We start from the raw sequence: 23,828 nt of genomic DNA, 5'->3' as shown, positions 1-23,828 counted from the left end.
GCAGGACTTGTATGTCAGTAAGACCCCAAACACGTCATTTGTATTCTAGTGTTTGCAATTAGTTTTCAACCTAATCATAAAGTTGTGCTTTGTGAAGGCTTGCTGAGAGGTACTGATGTAAACCCTTTCTCCTTCTCCTCCAGTTGATCAGAAAAAAATTTCGTGGGACATGAATTGGTCGCTCCTTCCCAAAGAGTTATGGGATTATTCATCCATTTTGAACATTTTTAAATTTCACTTCCTCCAAGCTTTTATGTAGGACAATAGTGATGCAATCCTCCTCATTGTATCTGAGGAGTGCTGAATGCTCCAAATATTAACTGTTAGCCTCCTGCCACTGAGATGGACTCGAACTGTTGTTTGTGCACTCGGTAATCTGATGTAAGCTACATGAGCAGAGATGCGGTGCTGGGTAAAACCCACCAATGCTCAGGTTATACACCTTATTTACCTTTTAGGCTAATATTTTTAATAGGAAACTTATTACAGATAATTTTAAGTAATAAACTGAAGTGCTGTACCATTACCTCACTGGCTTTGAGGGAAGGCCTTGAGGTTCAGTGACACAGCAGCATGATAACCCAATATTCCTTTTGAGCCTACATTCATACAATGGTTAAAGGAGATTTTAAAGCACCAGTATAAAACTTTTCCATCTGACTGAGGCAGCTAGTTAGAACCCCCTTTACCAGTGTCTTAAAAAAAACCAAATCCCATCTATCCTGTAATGCACAGGGGGGGAAACCCAAATAGGTCAGTAACTCATTACAAAGACAGACAAGCAGTTGTACTCTAAACAATTTACTGAATGTACAAAAATGTGGAAATTTTCAGTTTAATCCTCGTCCTCTTCCTCCTCTTCATCCTGGTTGATCTGGAAGTACCGGAGTTCGTAGCTTTCCTTAGTGTTGGCCACAACGCGCAGCCAGTCACGAAGATTGTTTTTCTTCAGATACTTCTTGGTCAGATACTTCAGGTATCTAAAAACAAGAGTTAAAAGGTATTCAGATTGATTATGTGCCTTTCAATGAGAGGAGTGGACACTGACTTTTGAAACATTACGATGTGATGTAAGTTTTGGGATTTTGGTTATAATGACTTTGGTTAAGATTATGAATATAAATGGCACTGGACACAAGAAATACTTTGACTTCATGTCTGCAGTGTTTATGGATACATCATATCACTGGTCAGTTTGGCTTTCAAAACAGCTGGTAATTAGAAATCCCCAGATATACCCAATACCTGGCCATTCAGAAACAGTGTAACTTTAACTGGTGTTTTAATAATGCAAATAAAAGGATTATTGACGTCCAGAAATAGTCTATTGCAGGGATCTACAAATTGAGAGCTCAGGTTTGAACTGACTTTGCCACATTATCATTCTACAAGACTGACTGTGTGGGAACATGAGCCTTAACTTGTGCCCACGATTTAATTATTACATGGGTACGCAATTGTATTGTGAAAATATGATCTTTTCTTGTGGCAAGATTTAGCATAGAGCAAGCTCATGACTCCCAATACAATGCACCTACATGACAGGAGTTTTGTGAGACTGAGGATAGCAGAATTTCTTAAAACTGATTTAAACGTTCAATGACAATTCTAGTCTTCACTGCTTTAATTTTATTTTCATAGGCTTTCCAGCAAACAGCAAATTCAATCCCACATTCAATATTTCAATCAAATGCCACAGTCAAATGAACATATTTTGGAGCATTTCAAATCTAGAAAATTCCATTAGTCACCTGCATCAAAATTTGAAATAACAGACATTCAACACTGTATTGCTACCTTGTGGCTTTGCTGGAATTAAGACACAACACAACGGCATTTGTGATTAAATTATACTAGTAAAATGTACTGTTTTAAAACTGGCAAGTGTAAAAAAAAATTAACAATTAAGAACAGATAAAGGCGTGCACATGCCAATGGACGTCTGCTCATCATACAATAAACTCTACTGGATGTATTATCTTGTTCACTTTTAATGTTGCCACTGGACTGAATTGTGTGCACACATACAATAGATGTGGGCTCCATATATTTATCATGTTCCACATAACACAAACTACTTCCCATGTGAACAAACCACGGGCCACTAAAACTGTACAATCTGCCAACAACAAACATTTGAATCTTGTGGCCATGACAAATGTCTTTTTCAAGGAACATCACAGCTAAATTAAGTAACTTAAGTCCTAGCCTGTGTGGCCTTACCTGGTGAAGACCAACAATATCATTGGACCATATAACTCTAATATTACCTTCTGTACAGTTTGCCCACTACACTGGATTTTAAAATTGTACTGATTACTCATACTGCATTACCAAACATAAAATAAGCAACACCTATACTGACCATTTGCAGTTGCCTGAGACAAAAACTGCTTGTCCCATGTACTATGTTCCCTTAGCAAAAGTGTCTAGAAATTCCATGTTGATTGCACAATCTGTATTTAGTTTAGAAACTATTTTGTGTCAAGTTACTTATTAGCTATGTCATGAGTCATAACGGTGATGATTTGAGACATGACAACACCATGGTCTATAGCCCAACTGATAATTGGAGAAACTGTATGAGAAGAAGTTGTTAGGGGGACCCGCAACAAAAAAAAAAAAAAAACCCCTACAAAAATTCATGGTTTTGTCACTCAGAACCATGAATAATAAAAGCCAGGGGCCAGAAAACTATTTTACAGGGGAGTGCAGTTCATATTGTTTTGATGGACGTCCCAACATGTAGACATTTGCAAGGATCTCATATTTATATGGGCCAGGGATTTAACCTTCCATCCTCTTATACTCTCTCCAGTCCCAAGAATAAGCTAAGCAATAACAAGATAACCAGGCTTAACCACAGTGACCACTGTCTTCTCTTCTACTCTTAGGCCCTTACACAGTCACTGGAGAAAAACTCAACAACAGAGATGGATGACTGTCAGCCAAAAGTCAATATATTGGTCAAGTTCACAACTGGTGAATGGAAAAGCGACTGGAAAGTGACTGGAAAGCTCTGCCACAGGGTTAGTAGCTGTATTGGGGCTGACTCTCTCGCTCCATGCTCTGCACCACTGGAGCTGTGCACAATGGGACAGAGACGCTCCTAAGGCTACAACAATCATTAGCTATGTTTACATGGACACAAATAATCAGAATAAAGGCCAAATCAGGTTAAAAATGCTTCATGTAAACACGTCAATCGGAAGATTGTGATCTGATACGGTCCATTCGGAAAGAAATTTCATTCCGAAAGAGAGAGGTGGTTTATGCCGATCATTATTCCGAACGGCGTCCATGTACACATCCATTCGGATTCTGTCTTCCTGGTTGGGGTAAAATTATCTCCACTGCACGTGTGTTACGTCAGTGTAATGCGTTTCCGCCTTTGCGGCAGCTGGTCATTTTTCGGCAAGCAGCAAACGGTCCAAAAGGTCCATAAAAAAAAAAAAAAAAAAAAAAACCTACATAAACAGACAGTGTGCCAGAGGGGAGGAAAATAAAATGTGAGAGGCACAAAGAGTGAACGAGCTGAGGACGTGCAGACGACGCAGCGTTTGTTTACAACACAGGCGGAAGTACAGTACTCCGCGCATGCCCAAATGATTTATTTTGATTAAATGCTTGGTGCATGTATACGCACGTCATGATTGGATCATTTTATTTAGTGTACATGTAAACAGTGGATTTGGAATTTCCGATCGACCAAGGTTTAGATCGGATTGGAGAAATTTTGCGCATGTAAACGTAGCCAATGAAAGCTTCACCGGAGATCACCCCAAACGTATTAGGTATGTTTGTCGGGAGAAGGGACGGGGCGCTTTCTATTTCCATACGGCTCTGCACAGATCTAGAATCAGGCCCGGTAGAGCTGGGAAGCACTAACAGTAACTAGCTGTTTGACTGTAATCAAACCCTAACCGGAAAAAGGCCTGACTCAAACCCCTGTCGGGTCTGTGACTGATGTGTCTGTCAGGCTGAGGCTAACCTGCCAGGAGAACATGGGGATATAAATGTAAAAATGTACATGGCTGGCCTTAAAACGTTTTTTCATTAAAAAATAAAATAAAATAAAATCAACTGTCATCTTTAAGTACCGTTTTGATTATATCCATGAGAAAACAACCCAACTCTGAAAATAAACTGGGAGTCAGCTCAGTAGCCATTAGGTCTGTGCTATAAGCAGGTTGCACCCCAGTTCTGACCTGTGTCAATGGCTGGACCACATAAAATTATCATCAAACAAACAAAAAAAAATACTCAGAATGACTGACCTGCTGGAAAACAACAAGAATGAGTAACTATGTTTACATGTACAAATATTCTGTTTTTTGCCCTTACTCCAAAAAATCTGACTGAGATGTTCATGTGGCCAATAAAATCAATATTCCTGTTTACATGCAGTGGTGCATACTTGTTTGACTTTGTGAAGACAGCCTCCCTCTCTCATTTGTTCAACCATTTTACTGAAAAGGTCAGTGTTGAAATATTTGCACGTATCCAGAAAACCTGTTAATAGCTGTTAATAGTTTTCATAATGTTTAAAAGTAACTGTGTTTCTCCTTCCCACCAGAAATGTAGGCTTTTCTCTGGGGAATGCATCTCTATCCCTGCCTTGCAAGCTGTTAGGATGGTTGATTTGTTTACAACAGCTGACCGTGAACAGACAAGGGGCTGTGTCACAAACTGCAGTAAAAACCCCAACTGAGGCACATAGTCTGTGTACATGCCCAGAGAATGCTCCAAAGCCCAAATAATATCAGCATATCCCACATGTCTTAATCGGAAAATTCTACACTTATTTGGAATATCCAAATGGAATATGCTGTTAACACGACCTGTACCAAATTCAGATTGCTGTCATCTTTGTAATAATAGCGACAATTTAGTGTGCATGAAAACGTACTGACTGAGTCAAAGAACTAAACAACATTTCACAGAAAAATGATCCAGTCAAGTGAAATTAAACTAGATAGCCATCAGGACATCGTGTTTTTCCATGTTCTCTTCTAATAAGAAGGAAACCAAGAGCTCAGTGAGCCCCAGCTGAGTGCAAGCCTACAGAGTGACCGAGACTAAAACCAAGTTAGACAGAAAAAATCATCCTCATCCCATTCCAACTGCAAATACGGATTGATTAGATTTTAAAATGGAGATCAAGTGGATTCCAGACTACTCTGTGTAGTGATAATTGGCAGTGGCTGATAATGCCTGTTTCTAAGCATGTGGAAAACACTCAATTTTCACTCAGTTTCTTGTGCAATTCAAAGCTATGTCTCAATTCAAATCATGAAGCGTACACTGCAAACACAAAATGTATCTGGCTGATTTAAGAGCATCCAAACTTGTAAAGCCTCACTTTCTGCTTAGCCATATTTCAGTCCTATTCTTACATTTCATATTGCAGGCAACAAAATACAGCTGTTTCCTTACCTTTTGGAGAAGGGGACCTCAGAGGACACCGATATCTTGCTCTTACTCCTCTCGATGGAGACCACACCACCACCAAGGTTGCCAGCTTTCCCGTTCACCTTGATGCGCTCCTGAAGAAACTGCTCCTGGAATTATTACAGAAGCACCAAGCACCATCCATTTAGCAACTGTTCTAATATCCCAGTACTCGAGTATAAGAAATATCTCAATAACACTCAGAACAACCCAGGAATAATTATCCAATAAGCCTGACAAAGACACATTTCTGAAATGAATCAAACACTGCAGAGCATAATTAAGATCAACAGTTACAATGTCCTCTGATTTTGAAATGTCTGCGGTTAGGACATCATGATGTCCACCTGACAAAATATAATCTATGATGTAACTGGTTTATATGACTGAAAACATTTGTGTATGTGTGTAACAGACTTACAAAGTTAGCAGCATCCATAATGCCATCTTCAACAGGATGGGTGCAGTCCAATGTGAATTTAAGGACCTGCTTCTTCTTCTTACCACCTTTGCTGGTGTTCTGCTTCTTCTGCAAAATAAAGGAAGCCACATATTCGATGGTCTGGCCAGTGAGGCTGACAGCCAATATCATAATCACCAAATGCAATATTATCACGATACTTAAGTCATGATATGATAGTATTGTGATTTTAAAACAGTTTACAATATGCTGAGTATCCCAATAACATGTATTGCAATATACTGGGATTTATTACCTTTTTCAACAGAAAATTATGTCCCCAAGGGAAAACTTTGTCAACATCTGTTTTATCTAATAAAGTTTTTATTCTGGCCATCTAAATTAAGTAATTTCTTTGTGCAGTAAAATGAGAGACTGATCAACTGTCATAAAAACCTTGAAAATGTTGCATCAATTCTTGGTGATACAATATTGACACTTGACATCCATACAATGATACAGCACTGCCTCACAAAATACAGTGATACCATGCTGTGTCTCTCTCTCCTTAAAGTCACAAGACACGTAACGTTATCGAGCTAATGTAGCGACTAGTGCAACAAGCTGGCTAGCTGTATGACCCCATATGATAGAAACTAGGCTCCACCTGACATCAGCCGCATTACAACTTAACACACTGTCACGACAACAGATTCCAGGGAGGCTGCGTTCACAACGTGGTGCTCTGGCAAGCCACTTAGCTAGCTAACAGAAATAGCAACAGGCCCAGAAAACCCCCGTAACTGACTAATAGTTCACATAAAGTTTGAAAGCAACAGCCCAAGGGCTGTATGTTAACCCCAGATTTTAAATGTAACATCCCAACACGATTTCTGTTCTTAACACATGGGAATATCGACTATTTCGGTGGTTTCTCCAACACGCTATTCTACTTACAACAGGCGCCATGGCGGAGAAGCTAGCAGAAAGGAAGACGGAGCAGTGCGCCTGCGTCACATTTGGCTGGACAAATCAAATGCCGATTAACTGATTGAATCGGTGCAGCGACGATTGATTTCTTTGGATGTCGAGAATGCAATGTTACGTCATGGTGGGCCCCATAGATACACTATATTACCAAAAGTATTCGCTCACCTGCCTTTACTCATACTATGAACTGAAGTGCCATCCCATTCCTAACCCATAGAGTTCAATATGATGTCGGTCCACCTTTTGCAGCTATTACAGCTTCAACTCTTCTGAAGACTGTCCACAAGGTTGAGGAGAGTGTTTATAGGAATTTTTGACCATTCTTCCAAAAGCGCATTGGTGAGGTCACACACTGATGTTGGTCGAGAAGGCCTGGCTCTCAGTCTCCGCTCTAATTCATCCCAAAGGTGTTCTATCGGGTTCAGGTCAGGACTCTGTGCAGGCCAGTCAAGTTCATCCACACCAGACTCTGTCATCCATGTCTTTATGGACCTTGCTTTGTGCACTGGTGCACAGTCATGTTGGAAGAGGAAGGGGCCCGCTCCAAACTGTTCCCACAAGGTTGGGAGCATGGAATTGTCCAAAATGTTTTGGTATCCTGAAGCATTCAAAGTTCCTTTCACTGGAACTAAGGGGCCAAGCCCAGCTCCTGAAAAACAAGCCCACACCATAATTCCTCCTCCACCAAATTTCACAGTCGGCACAATGCAGTCTGAAATGTACCGTTCTCCTGGCAACCTCCAAACCCAGACTCGTCCATCAGATTGCCAGATGGAAAAGCGTGATTCATCACTCCAGAGAACGCGTCTCCACTGCTCTAGAGGCCAGTGGCGGCGTGCTTTACACCATTGCATCCGACGCTTTGCATTGCACTTGGTGATGTGTGGCTTGGCTGCAGCTGCTCGGCCATGGAAACCCATTCCATGAAGCTCTCTGCGTACTGTACTTGGGCTAATCTGAAGGTCACATGAAGTTTGTAGCTCTGTAGCAATTGACTGTGCAGAAAGTCGGCGACCTCTTTGCACTATCCGCTTCAGCATCCGCTGACCCCTCTCCGTCACTTTACGTGGCCTACCACTTCGTGGCTGAGTTGCTGTTGTTCCCAAACGCTTCCATTTTGTTATAATAGAGCTGACAGTTGACTGTGGAATATTTAGGAGCGAGGAAATTTCACGACTGGATTTGTTGCACAGGTGGCATCCTATGACAGTTCCACGCTGGAATTCACTGAGCTCCTGAGAGTGGCCCATTCTTTCACAAATGTCTTGTTTCACAGTCTGCATGCCTGAGTGCTTGATTTTATACACCTGTGGCCAGGCCAAGTGATTAGGACACCTGATTCTGATCATTTGAATGGGTGAGCGAATACTTTTGGTAATATAGTGTATCTATGGTGGGCCCCATGCGCCATCTTCCGAGGACCGTGTAGTTAAACGAATTCTAGCTCCGTTGTCCTTCCTGTGTTGTTTGGCTGAAAACTGTCAAAATCGACATGGTAGGGCAATACTGCTGCATTAAAGACTGCCACAGCAGATCGCATAATCGAACTGGAGAAAAAAATAACAACGGAATACGTTTTTTCTCATTTCCCACCTGGAAACAAAATGAAGGGCCACATGTGATGGAGCTAACAAAAAGACGGCGGATGGCATGGGTGGCAGCGGTCAGGAGAAAATGCATAACATTTGAAAAGATTCCTGAGTCCATGAAGGTGTGCTCTCTACATTTTCAGTCAGGTGAGTTGTCTGGTGTGAGCTGGTGACCGGCTGGATGTGCACTGCTGTGCCTCACCGCGGGAGGCACTAACAAGGCAGTGTGGAGAGCTGTAGCAATATCTGTTAGCTCTGGTGAGTGTCATATGCGGGTGACAGGCTTGAAATTAAATGATGTGACTCTGGACCGGTTTCTCAAAGCTGTTAATAATCATCGGTGTAAGTGCCACTGGGCAGGAGTCATTCAGGCTGCTGCTGACGGTGGTCTTTTTTGGCAGTGGGACTACAATAGAGGTAGGGTGGGACAGTAGACTGATGAGGGATTGGTTGAGGATCCTAATGAAGACTCCTGCCAGCTGGTCCTTCAGCACCTGACCAGCAACACCATCCAAATTCTCTGCTCTCAAAGTGCGCCTCACCTCACGCTCCTCCACTGTGAGTACATGGCTGCTGGGGGCTGCTGGGTGTGACGCGGACACCTCTGGTGACTCCACCTTGGAGCGGGCAAAGAAGAGGTTCAGCTCTTCCGCCAGCGAGGTGTCACCCTCAGCAGCTGAGAGGTTGCTGGACTTGTAGCTGGTGATGTGCTGGACGGCCTGCTTTGTGTTGTTGCTGTTGAGGTGGTCCTCTATTTTCTTCCTGTACACTGCCTTGGCCTCTCTCTTGCCTCTCTTCAGGCTGGCTCTGGCAGCGCTGTATTGTGCTGCATCACCAGACCTGAAGGTGATGGTTTTTCTCCTTCAGCTGGCTCTGGACTTCTTTTGTCATCCAGGTCTTCTGGTTGGAAAAGAGCTGGATGCACTTGTCCACAGTGACAGTCTCCAGTGTCTGACTCAAACTGTCTTTATCCGTTATTTTATTATTTACACTGATGTTTGCATCTATTTCTAACATAAATGAAGAAGGATGACCAGGTGTTTGTAGTTCATTAAAGTCTTAAATGCAAAATGTCTTAATTTCAGAAATTTCTAATCTCACCATTTTTAAAAATAATAAACTCAGCATTTATGGTGTCAGTTTTAGGCTCTTCCACCAAAAAAGTCATTAGAAGCCAGACAACAGTTGCTATGGCTAAAATATTTGTATAGATAATAACTCTGTATTCTGATCTCCACTTTTAGATAATCATATTTATTGAGGAGCTCTAACATATATATCAGGTATAAATAATTGAGAGATCACACAATATCAAAAACTTGGAATACCGAGTTATTTTCTAAATTCAATAACTTTCTAAGATAAATTTTGTTGTCATTAATCAAGTTGTCATGTTATCAATTAATTTTCAGTTTATAAGTTAGTTTTCATTCATTCATTGATTGTTAATTTTCTAAATCAAAAATCAAATAAAAAAATATCATTTCCCAAGGCTTAATATTTATAAAACTGAATTCAATACTTGTACATTTTCTTCTTTTATTTAGACTAACATAAAAAAACATACAATTTACAACAGACATAATACATATATACACATACATGTAAAAAACCATATCAGTTCAGCAGCTGTTCAAAGTAAATACTTCACCTGTATGAAATAAAATTAAAGGCTAAATAATATTAAGTTATGATATCATAGAATAATCACAACTCAGTATCCCATGTTTGATATGGTCAGAGCTCCCATTTACTACATGTACCTGATAAATAAATATTTTCATTTTAGCCATAGCAACTGTTGTCTGAATTTTTTTTTTTTTTTTTTTTTTTTTTTTTTTGGTGGTTGAGGAGACTAAAACTAACAGCATAAATATTGAGTTTATTGTTTTAAAAAAATTGTGAGAGATTAGAAATTTATGAATTTAAGAAATTAGAAATTTTGCATTTAGACACTCGGTTATCCCTCTTCTTTATTTATGTTGGAAATGCTTGTAAACATCACTGTAAATAATAAAATAGCATAATGGATGAAGACAATTTGAGTCATATGATGGAGAAATATTTGAATAAACTAATTTCCGCTGGCCTACACTTGGCTTTTTTATTATGTCCAGGTTCATGTAGTTACTTATTCAGGTTTAATAGTAGAAGAATAATAGCAATAACACATAAACATAGATGGTAATAAATGCTGCTACAAGTAATTTAAAGTAAGCACAATATTAATAATACACAAAGGAACTAAAATGATCTGAGAGCTGCTTCTGCCTTTGAGCTGCTTCTGCCTTTGCAGAGGAGGCATCAACATGCCTGTTGCTATGAGAGAAACCCTTCAGCTGCTGCTCTGCCTGCTCGCTGCACATGGAGGCTGCAGCCGCTTCTCCTGCTGCTGCTGCTGCACTCTGGATCAGCAACACGCTGGGCACACGACTAAAGACATGCACACCTGATAGATTTTACACTGCAGGGCAAGTTTCTGATATGTGGAACAAAACCACAAATCTCTCTCTCTCTCTGTATCTATCCATATCTATCAATCTACCCATCTATCAATAGATCTATCATATCTCTCTCTCTCTCTCGCTCACACACACACACACACACACACACACACACACACACACACACACACACACACACACACACAGTCATTACTACGTTATACCTTCTCTCTCCCTCTTCACACACACAGCTCGGGTTTGTGATGGTTCTGGTGCAGACAGTAATTTGGTCGACTGTACTAACTGCACTGACAAACAAATAAAATATGCCTCAGAGACTCCACCAGATATAAATCTTAAACATAACCCTCACCTTCTAAACCAGTTCAGGCTATCTAGATGAGCTGCTGGGAAATAAAAGCCTCTTGGCAGAGCTCCAGCCGGCTCCCCGCGGCTCAGTGTCCGGCCTGCACAGCTAGTTACCACTGCCAGATGTCAGGTTATGGGACTTCTAAACTGCGCAAACGTTAGATCAAATTTTCACCATCAGTAGTCGTAAAACTGCCAATATCCGGCATTTACATAGTTGATTTCTCACCTCATAGAATAATATAAGTGAATTTAATGATGAAATAGCACAGGAAGTAGTCAAAAACTTAGTGTTGTCCTGTCTATCTGCTGCCCTCCTCTCCTCCCGTCAGTGCTGAATTAAGTTCTGGAATACACCAGTTGTGTCCTCCAACCTCAGCCAAAAGAAGGCTGCATTGGCAGGAGTCCTCGATTTTTTTTTTTTTTTTTTTTTTCCCAAATGGGACAGCCTAGTGGCGCCCCTGTGACGCAGTCGGCTGTCAAATGCAGCCTCGGAGGGCTGCACATAGACATAGAAAGAGTATGTATGTCTGTGGGGCTGCAGCCCCAGAGTCGGGCTGCGTGGAGACAGCCTGAGTGTGGGGGGGCAGCAACACGCTGCTCAGCGTCCACAGAAGAAGAGGGCGAGGAGGCAGTCCGAAATAAACACCCGTAACATTGTCGAGATCAAATAATATTTCTGATATCCACACAAATAACTTTAGTGTGTTTTGTCGACGAAAAAATACGATGAACTCGATTAAATTTCCAAGACATCCTTATTTTTCACAGAAATGCCGGCGGAAGTCGCTCTCGAGTCGATCGTGTGGCCGTTTCCGGTGTGTGTTTGCGGCGTGGCTCCGCCGCGCACCGCCATCATAGGAGGATTACACAGCTACTGGGCAGAGTTGTGTTGGAGTCTTTCTCTGCGGCTGGCAAGTCTGTCGGACTTCTGTTATGGTCGGGAAAAGTTGTTGTGTGATAGGCTGCAACAGCCACTCGCACGACCAACGTAGTAAAAAGAAAATAGACAATGGAATAAGCTTTTACTCGTTTCCTGCCTGGAGGCGGAACGAGGGAAGTCAGATGGCGGCCATAACGAGAAGACGCCGCAGGGCCTGGGTGTCCGCTGTCAGACGCTCCAGCATCACCTTCAGCAACATTTCTGCCTCCATGAAAGTGTGCTCTCTGCATTTCCACTCCGGTAAGGTGGAAAGTTGTACATTTGACACACACATTGCCTCTGTCTAGCTGTGTTCTAAAAGCACACCTGATCTAAACAAGACCTACAGTACTCCCGTTTCCACAGTATACTACTGGCAGTTAGTGTGATAGACAGTCAGTATACTGCAGTTTTACTATCTGGAAATAATGCAACATGTCAGCTGACTTTGGTGTCATGTGATCTATATCTGTACATGTGTAGCAGTTGAGGAGGCAGGTTGACTCTCTAGAGTTTGCATTTGTATTCTTTCACAGTGTGAACACGACATCCCCAAAACCTGGACACAGCACCTCTCTCTGCCTCGTCCTCTGTCTCCCTGTCTCTTCTCTCTTTGTGTTTACATCTGTATTCCAGTACGGTGGCCGAGAACCGCCATCGCTGCAAAAGAAACGCTGCAAATAAAAAAGAAACGCTGCAAATAAAAAAGAAAAACGCTGCGTTGCAAATAAAAAAAGCAACGATTGCTGCAAATAAAAAAAAAAAACGCTGCAAATAAAAAAACCCCGCTACAAATAAAAAAGGAAAACTCTGCGTTGCAAATAAAAAAAAGCAACAATGCAAACAAAAAAGCCAAAATGGAAGTGAATTACCGGGGACTATTATTGCTGATGCACAGGTGTTTTTTTATGTGTTTATGTGTATGTGAGAGAAGAAGAAGAAGACGAAGAAGACTATATAAAACAAGAAGAAAAACGAACGAAGTTAAAAGTTACTGTTTAAACAGAAGTTGAACTGCATTAACTGCAGTAGCCATGTGTTTTCTATTTTTCATTGCAGATTTTTAATATTAGTTATATTTAAGCAATAAGCCCCTTGCAGCCGTGGGTTACAGTGATTTTACAACGGCTGAGGGGCGTTCTAAAATGTAAAATCGGCGCTGTAAAATCACTGTAACTCACGGCTTCGGTGGGCTTATTGCTTTTATAAACGGTTACCCCACATATAGCCCATAAAATAAACACACAAGAAAAAAAATCAATAATTTATTGGTAATAATGCAACAATAAAACTGAGAACTATTCATCCTTCCACCAAGCAAGATAGAGTGGACAGAACGGTTGCCAAGCAACACAGACGCTAAGATTGCACAAACTGGTAAATAAAAAGAATCACGATACTTAAGTGAATCAGTTTTTTCAGGGCAGAGATCTGTCCTCACTGATGTCAGATGCAGATCACATCCAAACATCAGTTAAGGGAAATGATGGCAGATGTAAGAAAAGATCAAAATTGGGTCACTTTGAGCTGCTGTGAGATTTAGCCTTTGTGACTGGAATACGGTGGCCGAGAACCGCCATCGCTGCAAATAAAAAAAACAATGCAAATAAAAAAAAAAAAACGATGCAAATAAAAAAAAAAACGCTGCGTTGCAAATAAAAAAAAGCAACGATCGCTGTAATTTTTTTTTTTTTTTTTTAATGTAGTAATTTTAAACATTTGTTAATATTTGTTAGTGTTTATAACACTCGAAATTTTGATGCTGCAATATTTGGAATTTTGTATAAATGAATATTTGCTCCGAATATGAATTACCGACATCGATGATACCGTATTTCCCCAATTAATCGCCCAGGCGTTTAATGCAAAATCAAGTTGGACCCCAGGCGTTTAAAAGAACCAGGCGGCTATTCCCTGCAGGCCTTTATTTATTTTTACACAGACCTGCACCAGGCCATTACTGTGATGACAGTTACCTTCCAACATACTTTTTAGTACAAAAGTACTCTAAGGCATAAGGTAAACATATCTGTACATACATAATGCAAACCGCTCGCACTGCGAGTCGTTCCCTCTGACACTGCCGTTTTCTGTCAAAATAAGAGTTAGTTGGTCGATTTAAGATTACGGTACACCCTTTTTTCTAACGGAAGTGCTGCACAGTTATTGCGCGGCTAACTGTTTACTTCTGCAAAAATAAGGTGAGTAGCCTTATTTTGGCTTACCTGATTATAATGCAAATAATCGCCCCGGTGGTTATTCGGGTGGGCGTTTAATACGCAAAATGGGTGCAGACCCCAGGCGTTTAAAAGCACCAGGCAGCTATTTGCGGCCGGGCGATTAATTGGTGAAATATGTTAACTAACAATCTGTATCAGTATCAGCCGTGAAAAATCAATGTAACTGCTTGTAGACTCATGATTGATCACATGATTTGTGTGTGTGTGTGTGTGTGTGTGTGTGTGTGTGTGTGTGTGTGTGTGTGTGTGTGTGTGTGTGTGTGTGTGTTTGTGTGTAAAAGGTAAACCAGCATATGAAATGCTGGAGACACATCCCGACTGGGCACCATCTCTGCGGCTGGGCCACGAAGCAACAGAGACGGAACATTTTGCCAGACGCTCAAAAAGAGAAGGCTCTCCAAACATGACAGCACCAGGAGAGGATGAGAGCACATGTGAGCCTGTTACACAGTAACACTTCTCTAAAACATCAAGTGCTTTACAGTAGAACATTATAAAACAGACACCAGATAAAATTAGATTCTCAAACAAACACTTTCTTAGGCATTAATAAGGACTACAATAGGCCCGTTTCCACCGCCGGAACTTCGGGGTCATTTTACGGGGCCGTGGCCGTTGTCGCGTGTCTCCACCGCCGGAACAACGCCGAAGGAGAGAGTTCAGGAACCTTTACAGGAGCTAAAAAACGGCCCTGCCTCGGGGTAGGGACTCTGAGCGGCCCCAAAAAAACTCCTGGGTTTACTCACGGAGTGATGTGATGTCAACAGAAAGCAGGTGTCCCTAGTAACATGGCCAAGCTAACGCTAACGTGCTAGCTAACGTTAAAAACACACTTTTTAGCCGGCATTTTAGGGGCGCTAACGTTAGCTTTAGCGGACTTTAGCTAACGCTAAAAACACACTTTGTAGCTGTCATTTTTAGGGGTGCTAACGTTAGCTTTAGCGGACAGCTAAACAGCCTTTTTTTTAACAACACGCATTTTGATGCCCCGGTCATGGTCACCAGCCGCCCGGTGACTTTACAGGAACCTTCCTCCTCCTCGGCCTCTCAGTGGAGACACGGCAGGTGAGAGGGCTGAGCCAGAGGACGTTCCTGTAGCAGCTCCTGCCCCCCAGATACTACCAGGTACATTCTGGTGGAAACGGGCCTAATGTGCATGGATTAAAAAAAAGTTGTTAATGTTAAAGAAAATAAATGCAGGAACAAAATAAATGGAACAGCTAAAATGAATGGGAAGAAATGGTCAAAGCCATAGAGCAACAGCTAATAAAGGACTTTCATATAAAGATCCATTTTTAAGACATGATTTAAAAGAGACCCAGTCAGTTTATGTTCCTGAATTTAGGGGTTAAGGAGTTCTGTAATTGGGGGTCAAACTGACCTGGTTTACTGGTTTTTCCAAACTTTAAATCAGGCTCAGAATGGTTTGGATCATCATATCCCATTTGATCCCATTTAGGATCAAAATGATCTCGCTGATTTTTGACCCAGTTTTTCAAAACCTGGGCAGATTGGATCAGATACCACAGGATCTGGATTTCCCAATCTGGATCTAGAGTGCCTTTAATCCCCCTCTATGCTGCAGGCTGTTGCTGCTTCAGTGTTTAGAAGTCTACTCCAAGAAGTCTAGTCTGTGCCCTGAGAGAGAATAATTTGATAACAGGTCAGAGAATTCCTGAATAAGATGTGGCACATTTCTCGGGGGCCTATAAATACAAACACAAATTGGGAACCGAGCCCATTAAAATGAAAGTAAGCATTGAAAATGTGGAAAAACAGCCAGGCAGGCTAGAGGAACATTTTAAGCATTCATGTGAATAACAGCCAGGCCATTTCCTGGGCCCAAGGGCCAAGACATTGGAAAAGAACAACCTGGTGGGAATGATTCAATGAGTACGTTTACATGCACACCATATTCCTGTATTAACCGGAATATCCTCAATATTCCGGTTGTGCACGAGTCATGTAAACGTGCACTGAACCCCATTAAAGTCATATTCCGGTTGGAGAAAATTCCGAGTAAGACCCCTGGCATATGCCTGTTCCAACCGGAATATTGTGCCATGTAAACACCTTAATCGGAAAATGCCCCATACCGGAATATTCAGTTACGTCTGTGCATGCTCAATTCGCAAGGAATCCTGTGGCGTCTTTGTTGCTATGGTTACTGCAAGCGGGGAGAACGACATGGTGAACAGTAGCAAGAGCCAGGAGACTGCAGTCTGCCTTCAGCTGATCAAAGACTTAAATATCTTGTGGTATCGATAGGAGAAAACAGAAATAGTGACTGCTTCTTCTTCTGTATTTCTGGCAGACCAGACGCCTATACGCATACTGCTGCCCCCCCGTGGCTGAGTGTCACATTACGTAAGAGAGTGAAATACGCCGAAACACGGGAAAATGCCAAGTAACATGTAAACGGAATATTCCAGTTGCCGCAACGCAATTACCTTAACCGGAATATTGACCCGAACCAGAATATGGTGTGCATGTAAACGTAGATAATGAGAGGCACAGTCATTGGAACTAATCCAAGTCTCTGTAGTCAGCAAGAAATGGCGGCTAGCTTTACCCTCCCATGCACCAAGGCGAAGCTGAGGTGGGTGGAAAAGAGTGAGTTTGTGTATTCGACCAAAGGATGGTACATTTCAGGTGACAAAATGCCTTCCTACTGTTGTGGCTTCATTCTGTTTTCTCAATTTTCTGTCAAGGTCCCACTACTCATCGCAGACGCAGTAAAAAAATGAGAAGAGATCCTGGCACCCTTTTGAAGGTAAGGTGACGGCAATGATCTAACCACCACCTGTTAACCCATGCTAACCATAGCATGCTAATTATCCAAGATAACATTGTGTTTGTTATCTGTAGAAAATGTTTTCAGACTACAGTTTCCCGAGGGCCAGGCATCCACTTTGCAGGGTTAGCCCCAGATATCACCAGAACTGAATGGCAGTGTGAGCTAAGCTAGCCCTGGCCTACCCCTTGGCTGGAGCTCCTGTTAACCAGGGGCTGATAAAGGCCAGTGTGAAAGCACCTAAGTTGAAAACCCCCTCCACTCAAAAACAGGTATTATTTTGAGTTTATTATTTTTGGAAGTTTGATTTTGACCGTACAGATTGATATTTGGGCCAGATCTGTCACTTAGGTGCTGCTTTCACATTGGTCCAGGGGAGTGCCTTGCCCTCACTTCTCTTAAATCTGGCATTGAGCTGTGCACCTACAAGCACAGTTTCTGATATCACAAATGAAGAGAACCTATCGTAATGTTTGATGCTGCTGAAACCAGTACAGTTGAGTGTTGTGGTAACGTAAAGCCCCGTCCACTGTGGCCAGCAGATGAGGACAAGCCATTGTTAAAGCGCTGGCATCACACAGGAGCAGCCTGGTGAGTGCTGTGGACTTCACCTTATACAAGTGTCCTGCTACAGAAACGTTCACATCAAGGCTATGACCAACACAAACTAGACGTATGATGTGTTCAGTTAGCTAACGTTAGCACAGCACTAGATAACAGAGCACCACTGTAAGTGTTGGGTTCAGGTGGTATGTGTTAAAACAGGTGTGCATACATGTGGATGTTTTCTGTACACATGGTTTTCATGTTATGTGGATGTTTTACATGCTGTCATGTGGTGGTGTTTATTATATCTATGTACCTTTGTGTCTGTGTGAGGCGCTGTCTAGATTGGTGTCCTTGTTCAGGGACCAAAAAAAAAAATCTATCTAACATTACTTTGCACCTGGAATTTGGCGTTCAGATGCATCAACAAGGCTGATTTTGATGCACACTTTCAGAATCAGAGACTGACCAAGGCTCAGACATGTAGGCCTGTTTTTCTGCTGCTGCCTGTGGCCATAATGGAATGAGCTGCAGTGTCAGTAGCTAGTTTATCTGGGGGAAGGAGTTGGGAGTGAGTACATCACCTGGGATGCGATGCAAATTTGCATATTCAGATTCTTCCATACTCTGAGAATTGGGAAGAGTTGCTTTCAAGACATTTTCAGTAGTTTATTAAACATTTTGGGGGGGGAATAAATATATAAAATATAAAACAATGATTGACAATAGAATTTTTCGAAGAATGTACAATAAGTTTTGGTGGGGATCTTTACCCAGATAAACGTTTTGATCTATCTATCTATCTATCTATCTATCTATCTATCTATGTGTTACTGTACATGGTTTCTGCACAGATCACAAAGGACACAAAAGCGTGTTCTGGTCAGTTTTCAAGAAATGCACTTTTGAAGACCCTGGCTGGTTTGTGGAAGTTAAATCAAGGTGCCGTGCCAAGTTGGTTTGCCCGGACAGTCCCTGAGTCTGGCAGGACGGTGCTCGTTAGATATAACAGGTAATGATTTATCTGTAGTTCAGTGCCTCAAGAATACTTTGATTGAGTTTGGGATTTTAATCAGCTGTTTCCTTTGGTAATTCTGATCAGTCCTGAAACCATAGCTGCAGAAGAAGCAGTGGAAGGTGATGCAAATTCAGATAATCTAAGGTAAGTTTCATGTTATGTGTCAGTCACACACATAATGTTCACTCGAAGAATCTGGGGCTTAAAATTAAATGTTTTAAAATGTTGCTGGGCCACACCTCTTAATCACCGAGTTCAGATGTTTCATTGAGTACATTTACATGCACACCATATTCCGGTTCGGCTCAATATTCCGGCTAAGGTAACTGCGCCGCGGCAACTGGAATATTCCGTTTACATGTTACTTGGCATGCCCCCGTGTTTCGGCGTATTCCACTCTCTTACGTAATGCGACACTCAGCCGCGGGGGGCAGCAGCACGCGTATAGGCGTCTGGTCTGCCGGAAATACAGAAGAAGAAGTCGTCGTCTTCTTTTTCTTCTGTCGCTAGTTCTATGTTTTCTCCCATCGATATCCTCCGTGATATTTAAGTCTTTCATTAGCTTAAGGCCGACTGCAGTCTCCTGGCTCTTGCTGCTGTTCACCATGCCGTTTTCCCTGCTTGCAGGTAACCATAGCAACAAAGACGCCACAGAATTCCTTGTGAGTCGAGCATGCGCAGTCGTGACTGAATATTCCAGTTCGGGGAGTTTTCCGACTAAGGTGTTTACATGCCTCAATATTCTGGTTGGAACAGGAATATTCCAGGGGGCTTATTCGGAATTCTCTCCAACCGGAATATGACCTTAATCGGGTTCGGTGCGTGCACGTGCACAAGCGGAATATTGCGAATATTCCGGTTAGTACAGGAATATGGTGTGCATGTAAACATGCTCATTCAGTCCCATTGCCACAGGGGTATAAAATCAAGCACCGAGTCATGCAGTCTGCCTTCACAAACATTTGTGACAGAATGGCTCGTTCTAAAGAGCTCACTGAATTCCAGCGTGCTGCTGTAATAGTGATGTAATAGGATGCCACCGTTTCAACTGTAAGTGGTATTATTGCAAAGTGGAAGCATTTAGGAACCACAGCAACTCAGCCACCAGGTGGCAGCACCACATAGAGTTACAAAGCGGGGTCGCTGAGGCTCATAGTGCATAAAAGTGGCCAATGCTCCGCTGACTCAGTAATTGCAGAGCTCCAAACCTCCTCTGGCATCAACATCAGCACAGAAACGGTGTGCCAGGAGCTTCATGGCATGAGTTTTCATGGCTGAGTCCATGGCCAAGTATCATATGGAGCGGTGTAAAGCACGCCACCACTGGACTCTGGAGCAGTGGAAACATGTTCTGAGGAGTGACCAATCATGCTTCTCTGTCCAACAGTCTGAAGGTCGAGTCTGGGTTTGGTGAATGCCAGGAGAACGTTCCCTGGCTGACTGCACTGTGCCAGCTGTTTGTTTGGTTTGCTGGAGGAGGGATAACGCTATGGGCTTGTTTTTCTTAGTTCCAGTGAAGGGAAATCTTTTACATTCTTCAGCTCACCAAGACATTTTGGACAATTCTCTGTTTCCAGCTTTGTGGCAACAGTTTGGGGAAGGTCCTTTTCTGTTGAAGCATGACTGAGCCCCAGTGCACAAAGCAGCTCCATAAAGGCATGACAAATCACAACATTTTTGACCGAAAGCCTCGAAGATGATAGAGACGTATTGAAGGGTTGACTATTAAAGCCTTCACAATGCAGGTTGGTTATCATATCCACATTTGGTCATGTAGATATGATAACCAAGCAGGTAGAGGCAAATGATAGAAAAGCTAAAACAGTCTAATAAGCTGAGAAGATGACATTCCTGTAAATGAAGCCTTTAAATCCAGGATTCAAGATTCAAGATCTTGAATCCTGGATTTAAATGAAGCCTTTAAATCCAGGAAGACATCGCTTACACCACATCACATTATTATGATATCTTATATCCAAGATAATATCTAATCTTGTATCATGATATCAATATAAAAGCAGTGTATTCCCCAGACTTATTATCTAGACAAGTGGAATTTTCTCAAAATTAGAATACCTCAGGTGGTATTTCTGTCTAAAATTACAAATTTGGCTTAATGGTTTTTCCCTTCTAATCATTTCATGACTTCAACAAAATGAAAACTAAGCTTTGTTAAAATTTGACCTCCATTTTTTTTTTTCTTGCACTGTCAGCTTACAAGAGATGCCACCTCCACACCCTGATCATGATTACACTCAAGTCTCTCTGTCAGTGGAAGAACAACTTGAAGAAGCCATCAGCACCATCGGGGATCAGTCGAAATTAATTGCAAGGCTTCAAGAGGAGTTCTCTCTTGTACAATTCCACGAGAATGATAACATAATGTTTTTTACAGGTTTTCAAGATTACAACACACTTAGAGCTGTATTTAGGGCCTTACAGCCCACTGCAGAGAACATGGCCAGATGGAGTGAGACACAGCAAGCTCCTGAAGATATCCTGCTACAGGGATTTCTTGTTCCAAAGTTGACTCTCTTTGATCAGTTCTTGCTTTTTCTCTGTCGCCTGAGGCAAGGGTTTCCTGAGCAGGACCTTGCCATCTGCTTCAATGTGTCACTGTCAGCAGTCAGCAAGATATGTGTGACCTGGACCAGCTTCTTGTATTTTCTGTTAGGCTCACTTCCCATTTGGCTTTCCAGACAAGCTGTAAATGAACTCATGCCAGCATGTTTCCAAAACTCCTTTCCACGAACAAGAGTGATACTGCACTGTACTGAAATCCATATACAGAGACCCTGTTCAAAAGTTCTTATTCACAACAAAGGCAAGAGCACGTTTAAGGCCCTCGTTGGCATCGCTCCATCCGGTGAGGTGACATTTGTTAGTGACCTGTATACAGGTTCAGTATCTGAGGAAGAGATCATTAGAGAGTCAGGAATCCTAGACTTGCTTGAAGAAGGCGATGAGGTTATGGCAGATGAAGGCTTTCTGATCGAGGACATCCTCACTGAAAAAAAAGTCTCCATTGTGGTTCCACCCTCTTTAAAGCCAAGACCACATGTTAGCCCAGAAGAGGCGAGACATGCACAAACAATAGCTAGACTTGGCATTCTTGTTGAGCGGGCCATCAGGAGGGTCAGAGAGTACCACATATTTGATGGGATTTTACCTGCAACACTGGTGGGCTCTGTTCAACAGCTGTGGACTGTGTGTGCCCTCCTGAGCAACTTTCAGTGCCCTGCATTTGAATAGTAAAGTAGTCATGAAATCATCACCTTTAATGTCCAGTTTGATGTTCTAAAATTGAGTGTAGTTTCAAAAATGGATATCCAATTATGTACATTTCAGTAAACCTTTTTTGTATTTTTTTTTTTTTTAATTTGTTTTTCCATATCAGTCCAAAGAAATCCCACAAGTAGGCTAATACATAAACATTTTTGGATTTTGTGACAAAAATTTTGGATTCATCAAGTACATTGTGTGAAGCATTACATACACAGTTCACTCAGGGTTTTTCAGGAACAGCATTTATCTCTTTCTATATATGAACTCTTCATATATTGGCATTTTTGTGAGTTTCCAAGTGGTCCTTAATCTCTAGGGCCATGTTGAATAACTTCAATGCTGTGGGATCTTTTTGAATTCAAAAAACAGTTTAAATGTTTACATAAACGTACAGAGCTGTTATCAGTGTTAAGGCACAGTTATTCTCTGTCATTGAAACTGGCCACACGGTGAGTCTGCACCGAGGTGTGGAGTGTGGGGATTAACACTTCAACTGCCACAGGGTCAAATTGACCCTGTTCACTTTTTCCAATAATATGAAGCGTGTGTAATGTTTTGTTGTCCTTGTCCTAATGCATTTTATGTGTTCTTATGAAATACCTGCTGCTATTCAGTGCATTCAGAAAGTATTCGGCCCCCTTCACTTTTTCACTTGTGAATACTTTCTGAATATACTGTATATATGGAGTATTGCTGTTTCTGTCTGAATGCATTTTGTGTGGTTTGTAGCGGTCATGACACCTAGGGAAAAATTAGCCAGGGTGGCTATACAACAGAAATGTGTATTAATCTGTAACTTAACTGTATAGATAAATAAAAATAAATAAATAATTTTCTTGTAAGTCCGTATATTATGTCTGTCTTTAACTTTTCCTAACATGGCATGATTAAACATATCCTGAAGCTAGGAAGTGGCAGAGCAAAAGAGAGCAACATTTTTCATTATTTATACCTAATCCTACCAGCAGGTCAAATTTACTAAGTAGACCAAAGAAATGTTTCTCCATAGGTTTAAATCAGAGCTTTGTATTTCTTTAGCAGTACCATACATCAGTCTAGTGTGATGGTCCTAGATCATAGACTGTTGAACATATTTGTAACATACAGGCTGTGTCCTAGATCAGCATAAAGGATTCAGAGTGAGCGTGGCAGTGACGCTCCTGGCTCAACAGCAGCTCTGCAATCTTGCAAGAAAAAGCAAAAGTTTTGAAAAGGCAATAAAAAAGGAATGAAAGCATTCATCACAGGTTTTTCTGTAACCCAATAGCAATCAAGTCAGTATTAAAGGATAAGTTTGGTGTATTTTTATATCATTCTATATTTTTGTTAGCTTTCATATGGACTATGAAAAGAGCATAAATGAACCACCATGGTCGGTTCACATCATGGGCAGTGTGGCTCAGCAGGTAGTGGTCATCTGGCGACCACAAGGTTCCTAGGTTGATCCCCAGCTCCTCCGGTGTGTCAAAGAGTGCATTTACACTGCCAATGTAATGTGACCCAATTCCGATTTTTTGCTCTTATGTGGCACAGATGGGATATGCTCGCTGACAGTGTAATCAGGAAAAAGACGCATGCATTCGGATATTTTGAGATCGGATACAGGCCTCATTCATATGTGGAAATAAATCAGATATGTATCGGATATGTGCCAGTGCGACCGCCGTGTAAACAGGCTGATCGGATTTTCTTACACGTTGCGTCTCCGTCATCAAATCTGCGACCAATTAGCTTATTTTGTCGCATAAACAGTGAACACGCGGTAAACGACAGACTGAAC

General features: G+C 41.7%; 2 protein-coding genes across 5 annotated transcripts; one reads left to right on the top strand and one right to left on the bottom strand.

Annotated features, from left to right (window-relative positions):
• Positions 1–780: 780 nt before the first annotated feature.
• On the bottom strand, positions 781–8,576 carry LOC115361690 (60S ribosomal protein L22). Of its 2 annotated transcripts, none has more exons than XM_030055252.1 (4): positions 8,435–8,576; positions 5,873–5,980; positions 5,437–5,561; positions 781–980 (listed from the first exon to the last, which is right to left on the bottom strand). In XM_030055252.1, exons 1-4 carry the CDS (start codon positions 8,546–8,548, stop codon positions 836–838), a joined length of 492 nt encoding a protein of 163 aa, XP_029911112.1. In that variant the 5' UTR covers positions 8,549–8,576; the 3' UTR covers positions 781–835. The 2 variants fall into 2 exon arrangements, with proteins under 2 accessions (XP_029911112.1, XP_029911113.1); XM_030055253.1 differs by lacking the exon at positions 8,435–8,576 and adding an exon at positions 6,809–6,947.
• Positions 8,577–12,064: 3,488 nt separating this feature from the next.
• Positions 12,065–22,897, top strand: LOC115361688 (uncharacterized). 3 transcript variants are annotated; one of them, XM_030055246.1, is made up of 7 exons: positions 12,069–12,426; positions 14,687–14,839; positions 17,117–17,178; positions 17,742–17,790; positions 18,600–18,757; positions 18,848–18,907; positions 20,977–22,897. In XM_030055246.1, the coding sequence occupies exon 7, from the start codon at positions 20,987–20,989 to the stop codon at positions 22,013–22,015; it is 1,029 nt and encodes a 342-aa protein (XP_029911106.1). In that variant the 5' UTR covers positions 12,069–12,426; positions 14,687–14,839; positions 17,117–17,178; positions 17,742–17,790; positions 18,600–18,757; positions 18,848–18,907; positions 20,977–20,986; the 3' UTR covers positions 22,016–22,897. The 3 variants fall into 3 exon arrangements, with proteins under 3 accessions (XP_029911107.1, XP_029911105.1, XP_029911106.1); XM_030055247.1 differs by lacking the exon at positions 17,742–17,790 and having other exon boundaries at positions 12,065–12,426; positions 21,159–22,897; XM_030055245.1 differs by lacking the exon at positions 17,742–17,790 and having other exon boundaries at positions 12,068–12,426.
• The last annotated feature ends 931 nt before the right edge of the window (positions 22,898–23,828 follow it).

The sequence above is a fragment of the Myripristis murdjan genome, chromosome 7, assembly GCF_902150065.1.
Source record: "Myripristis murdjan chromosome 7, fMyrMur1.1, whole genome shotgun sequence".
Taxonomy (NCBI): domain Eukaryota; kingdom Metazoa; phylum Chordata; class Actinopteri; order Holocentriformes; family Holocentridae; genus Myripristis; species Myripristis murdjan.
The sequence above is the reverse complement of the archived record's forward strand: the minus strand, read 5'-3'. Positions and strand labels throughout refer to the sequence as shown.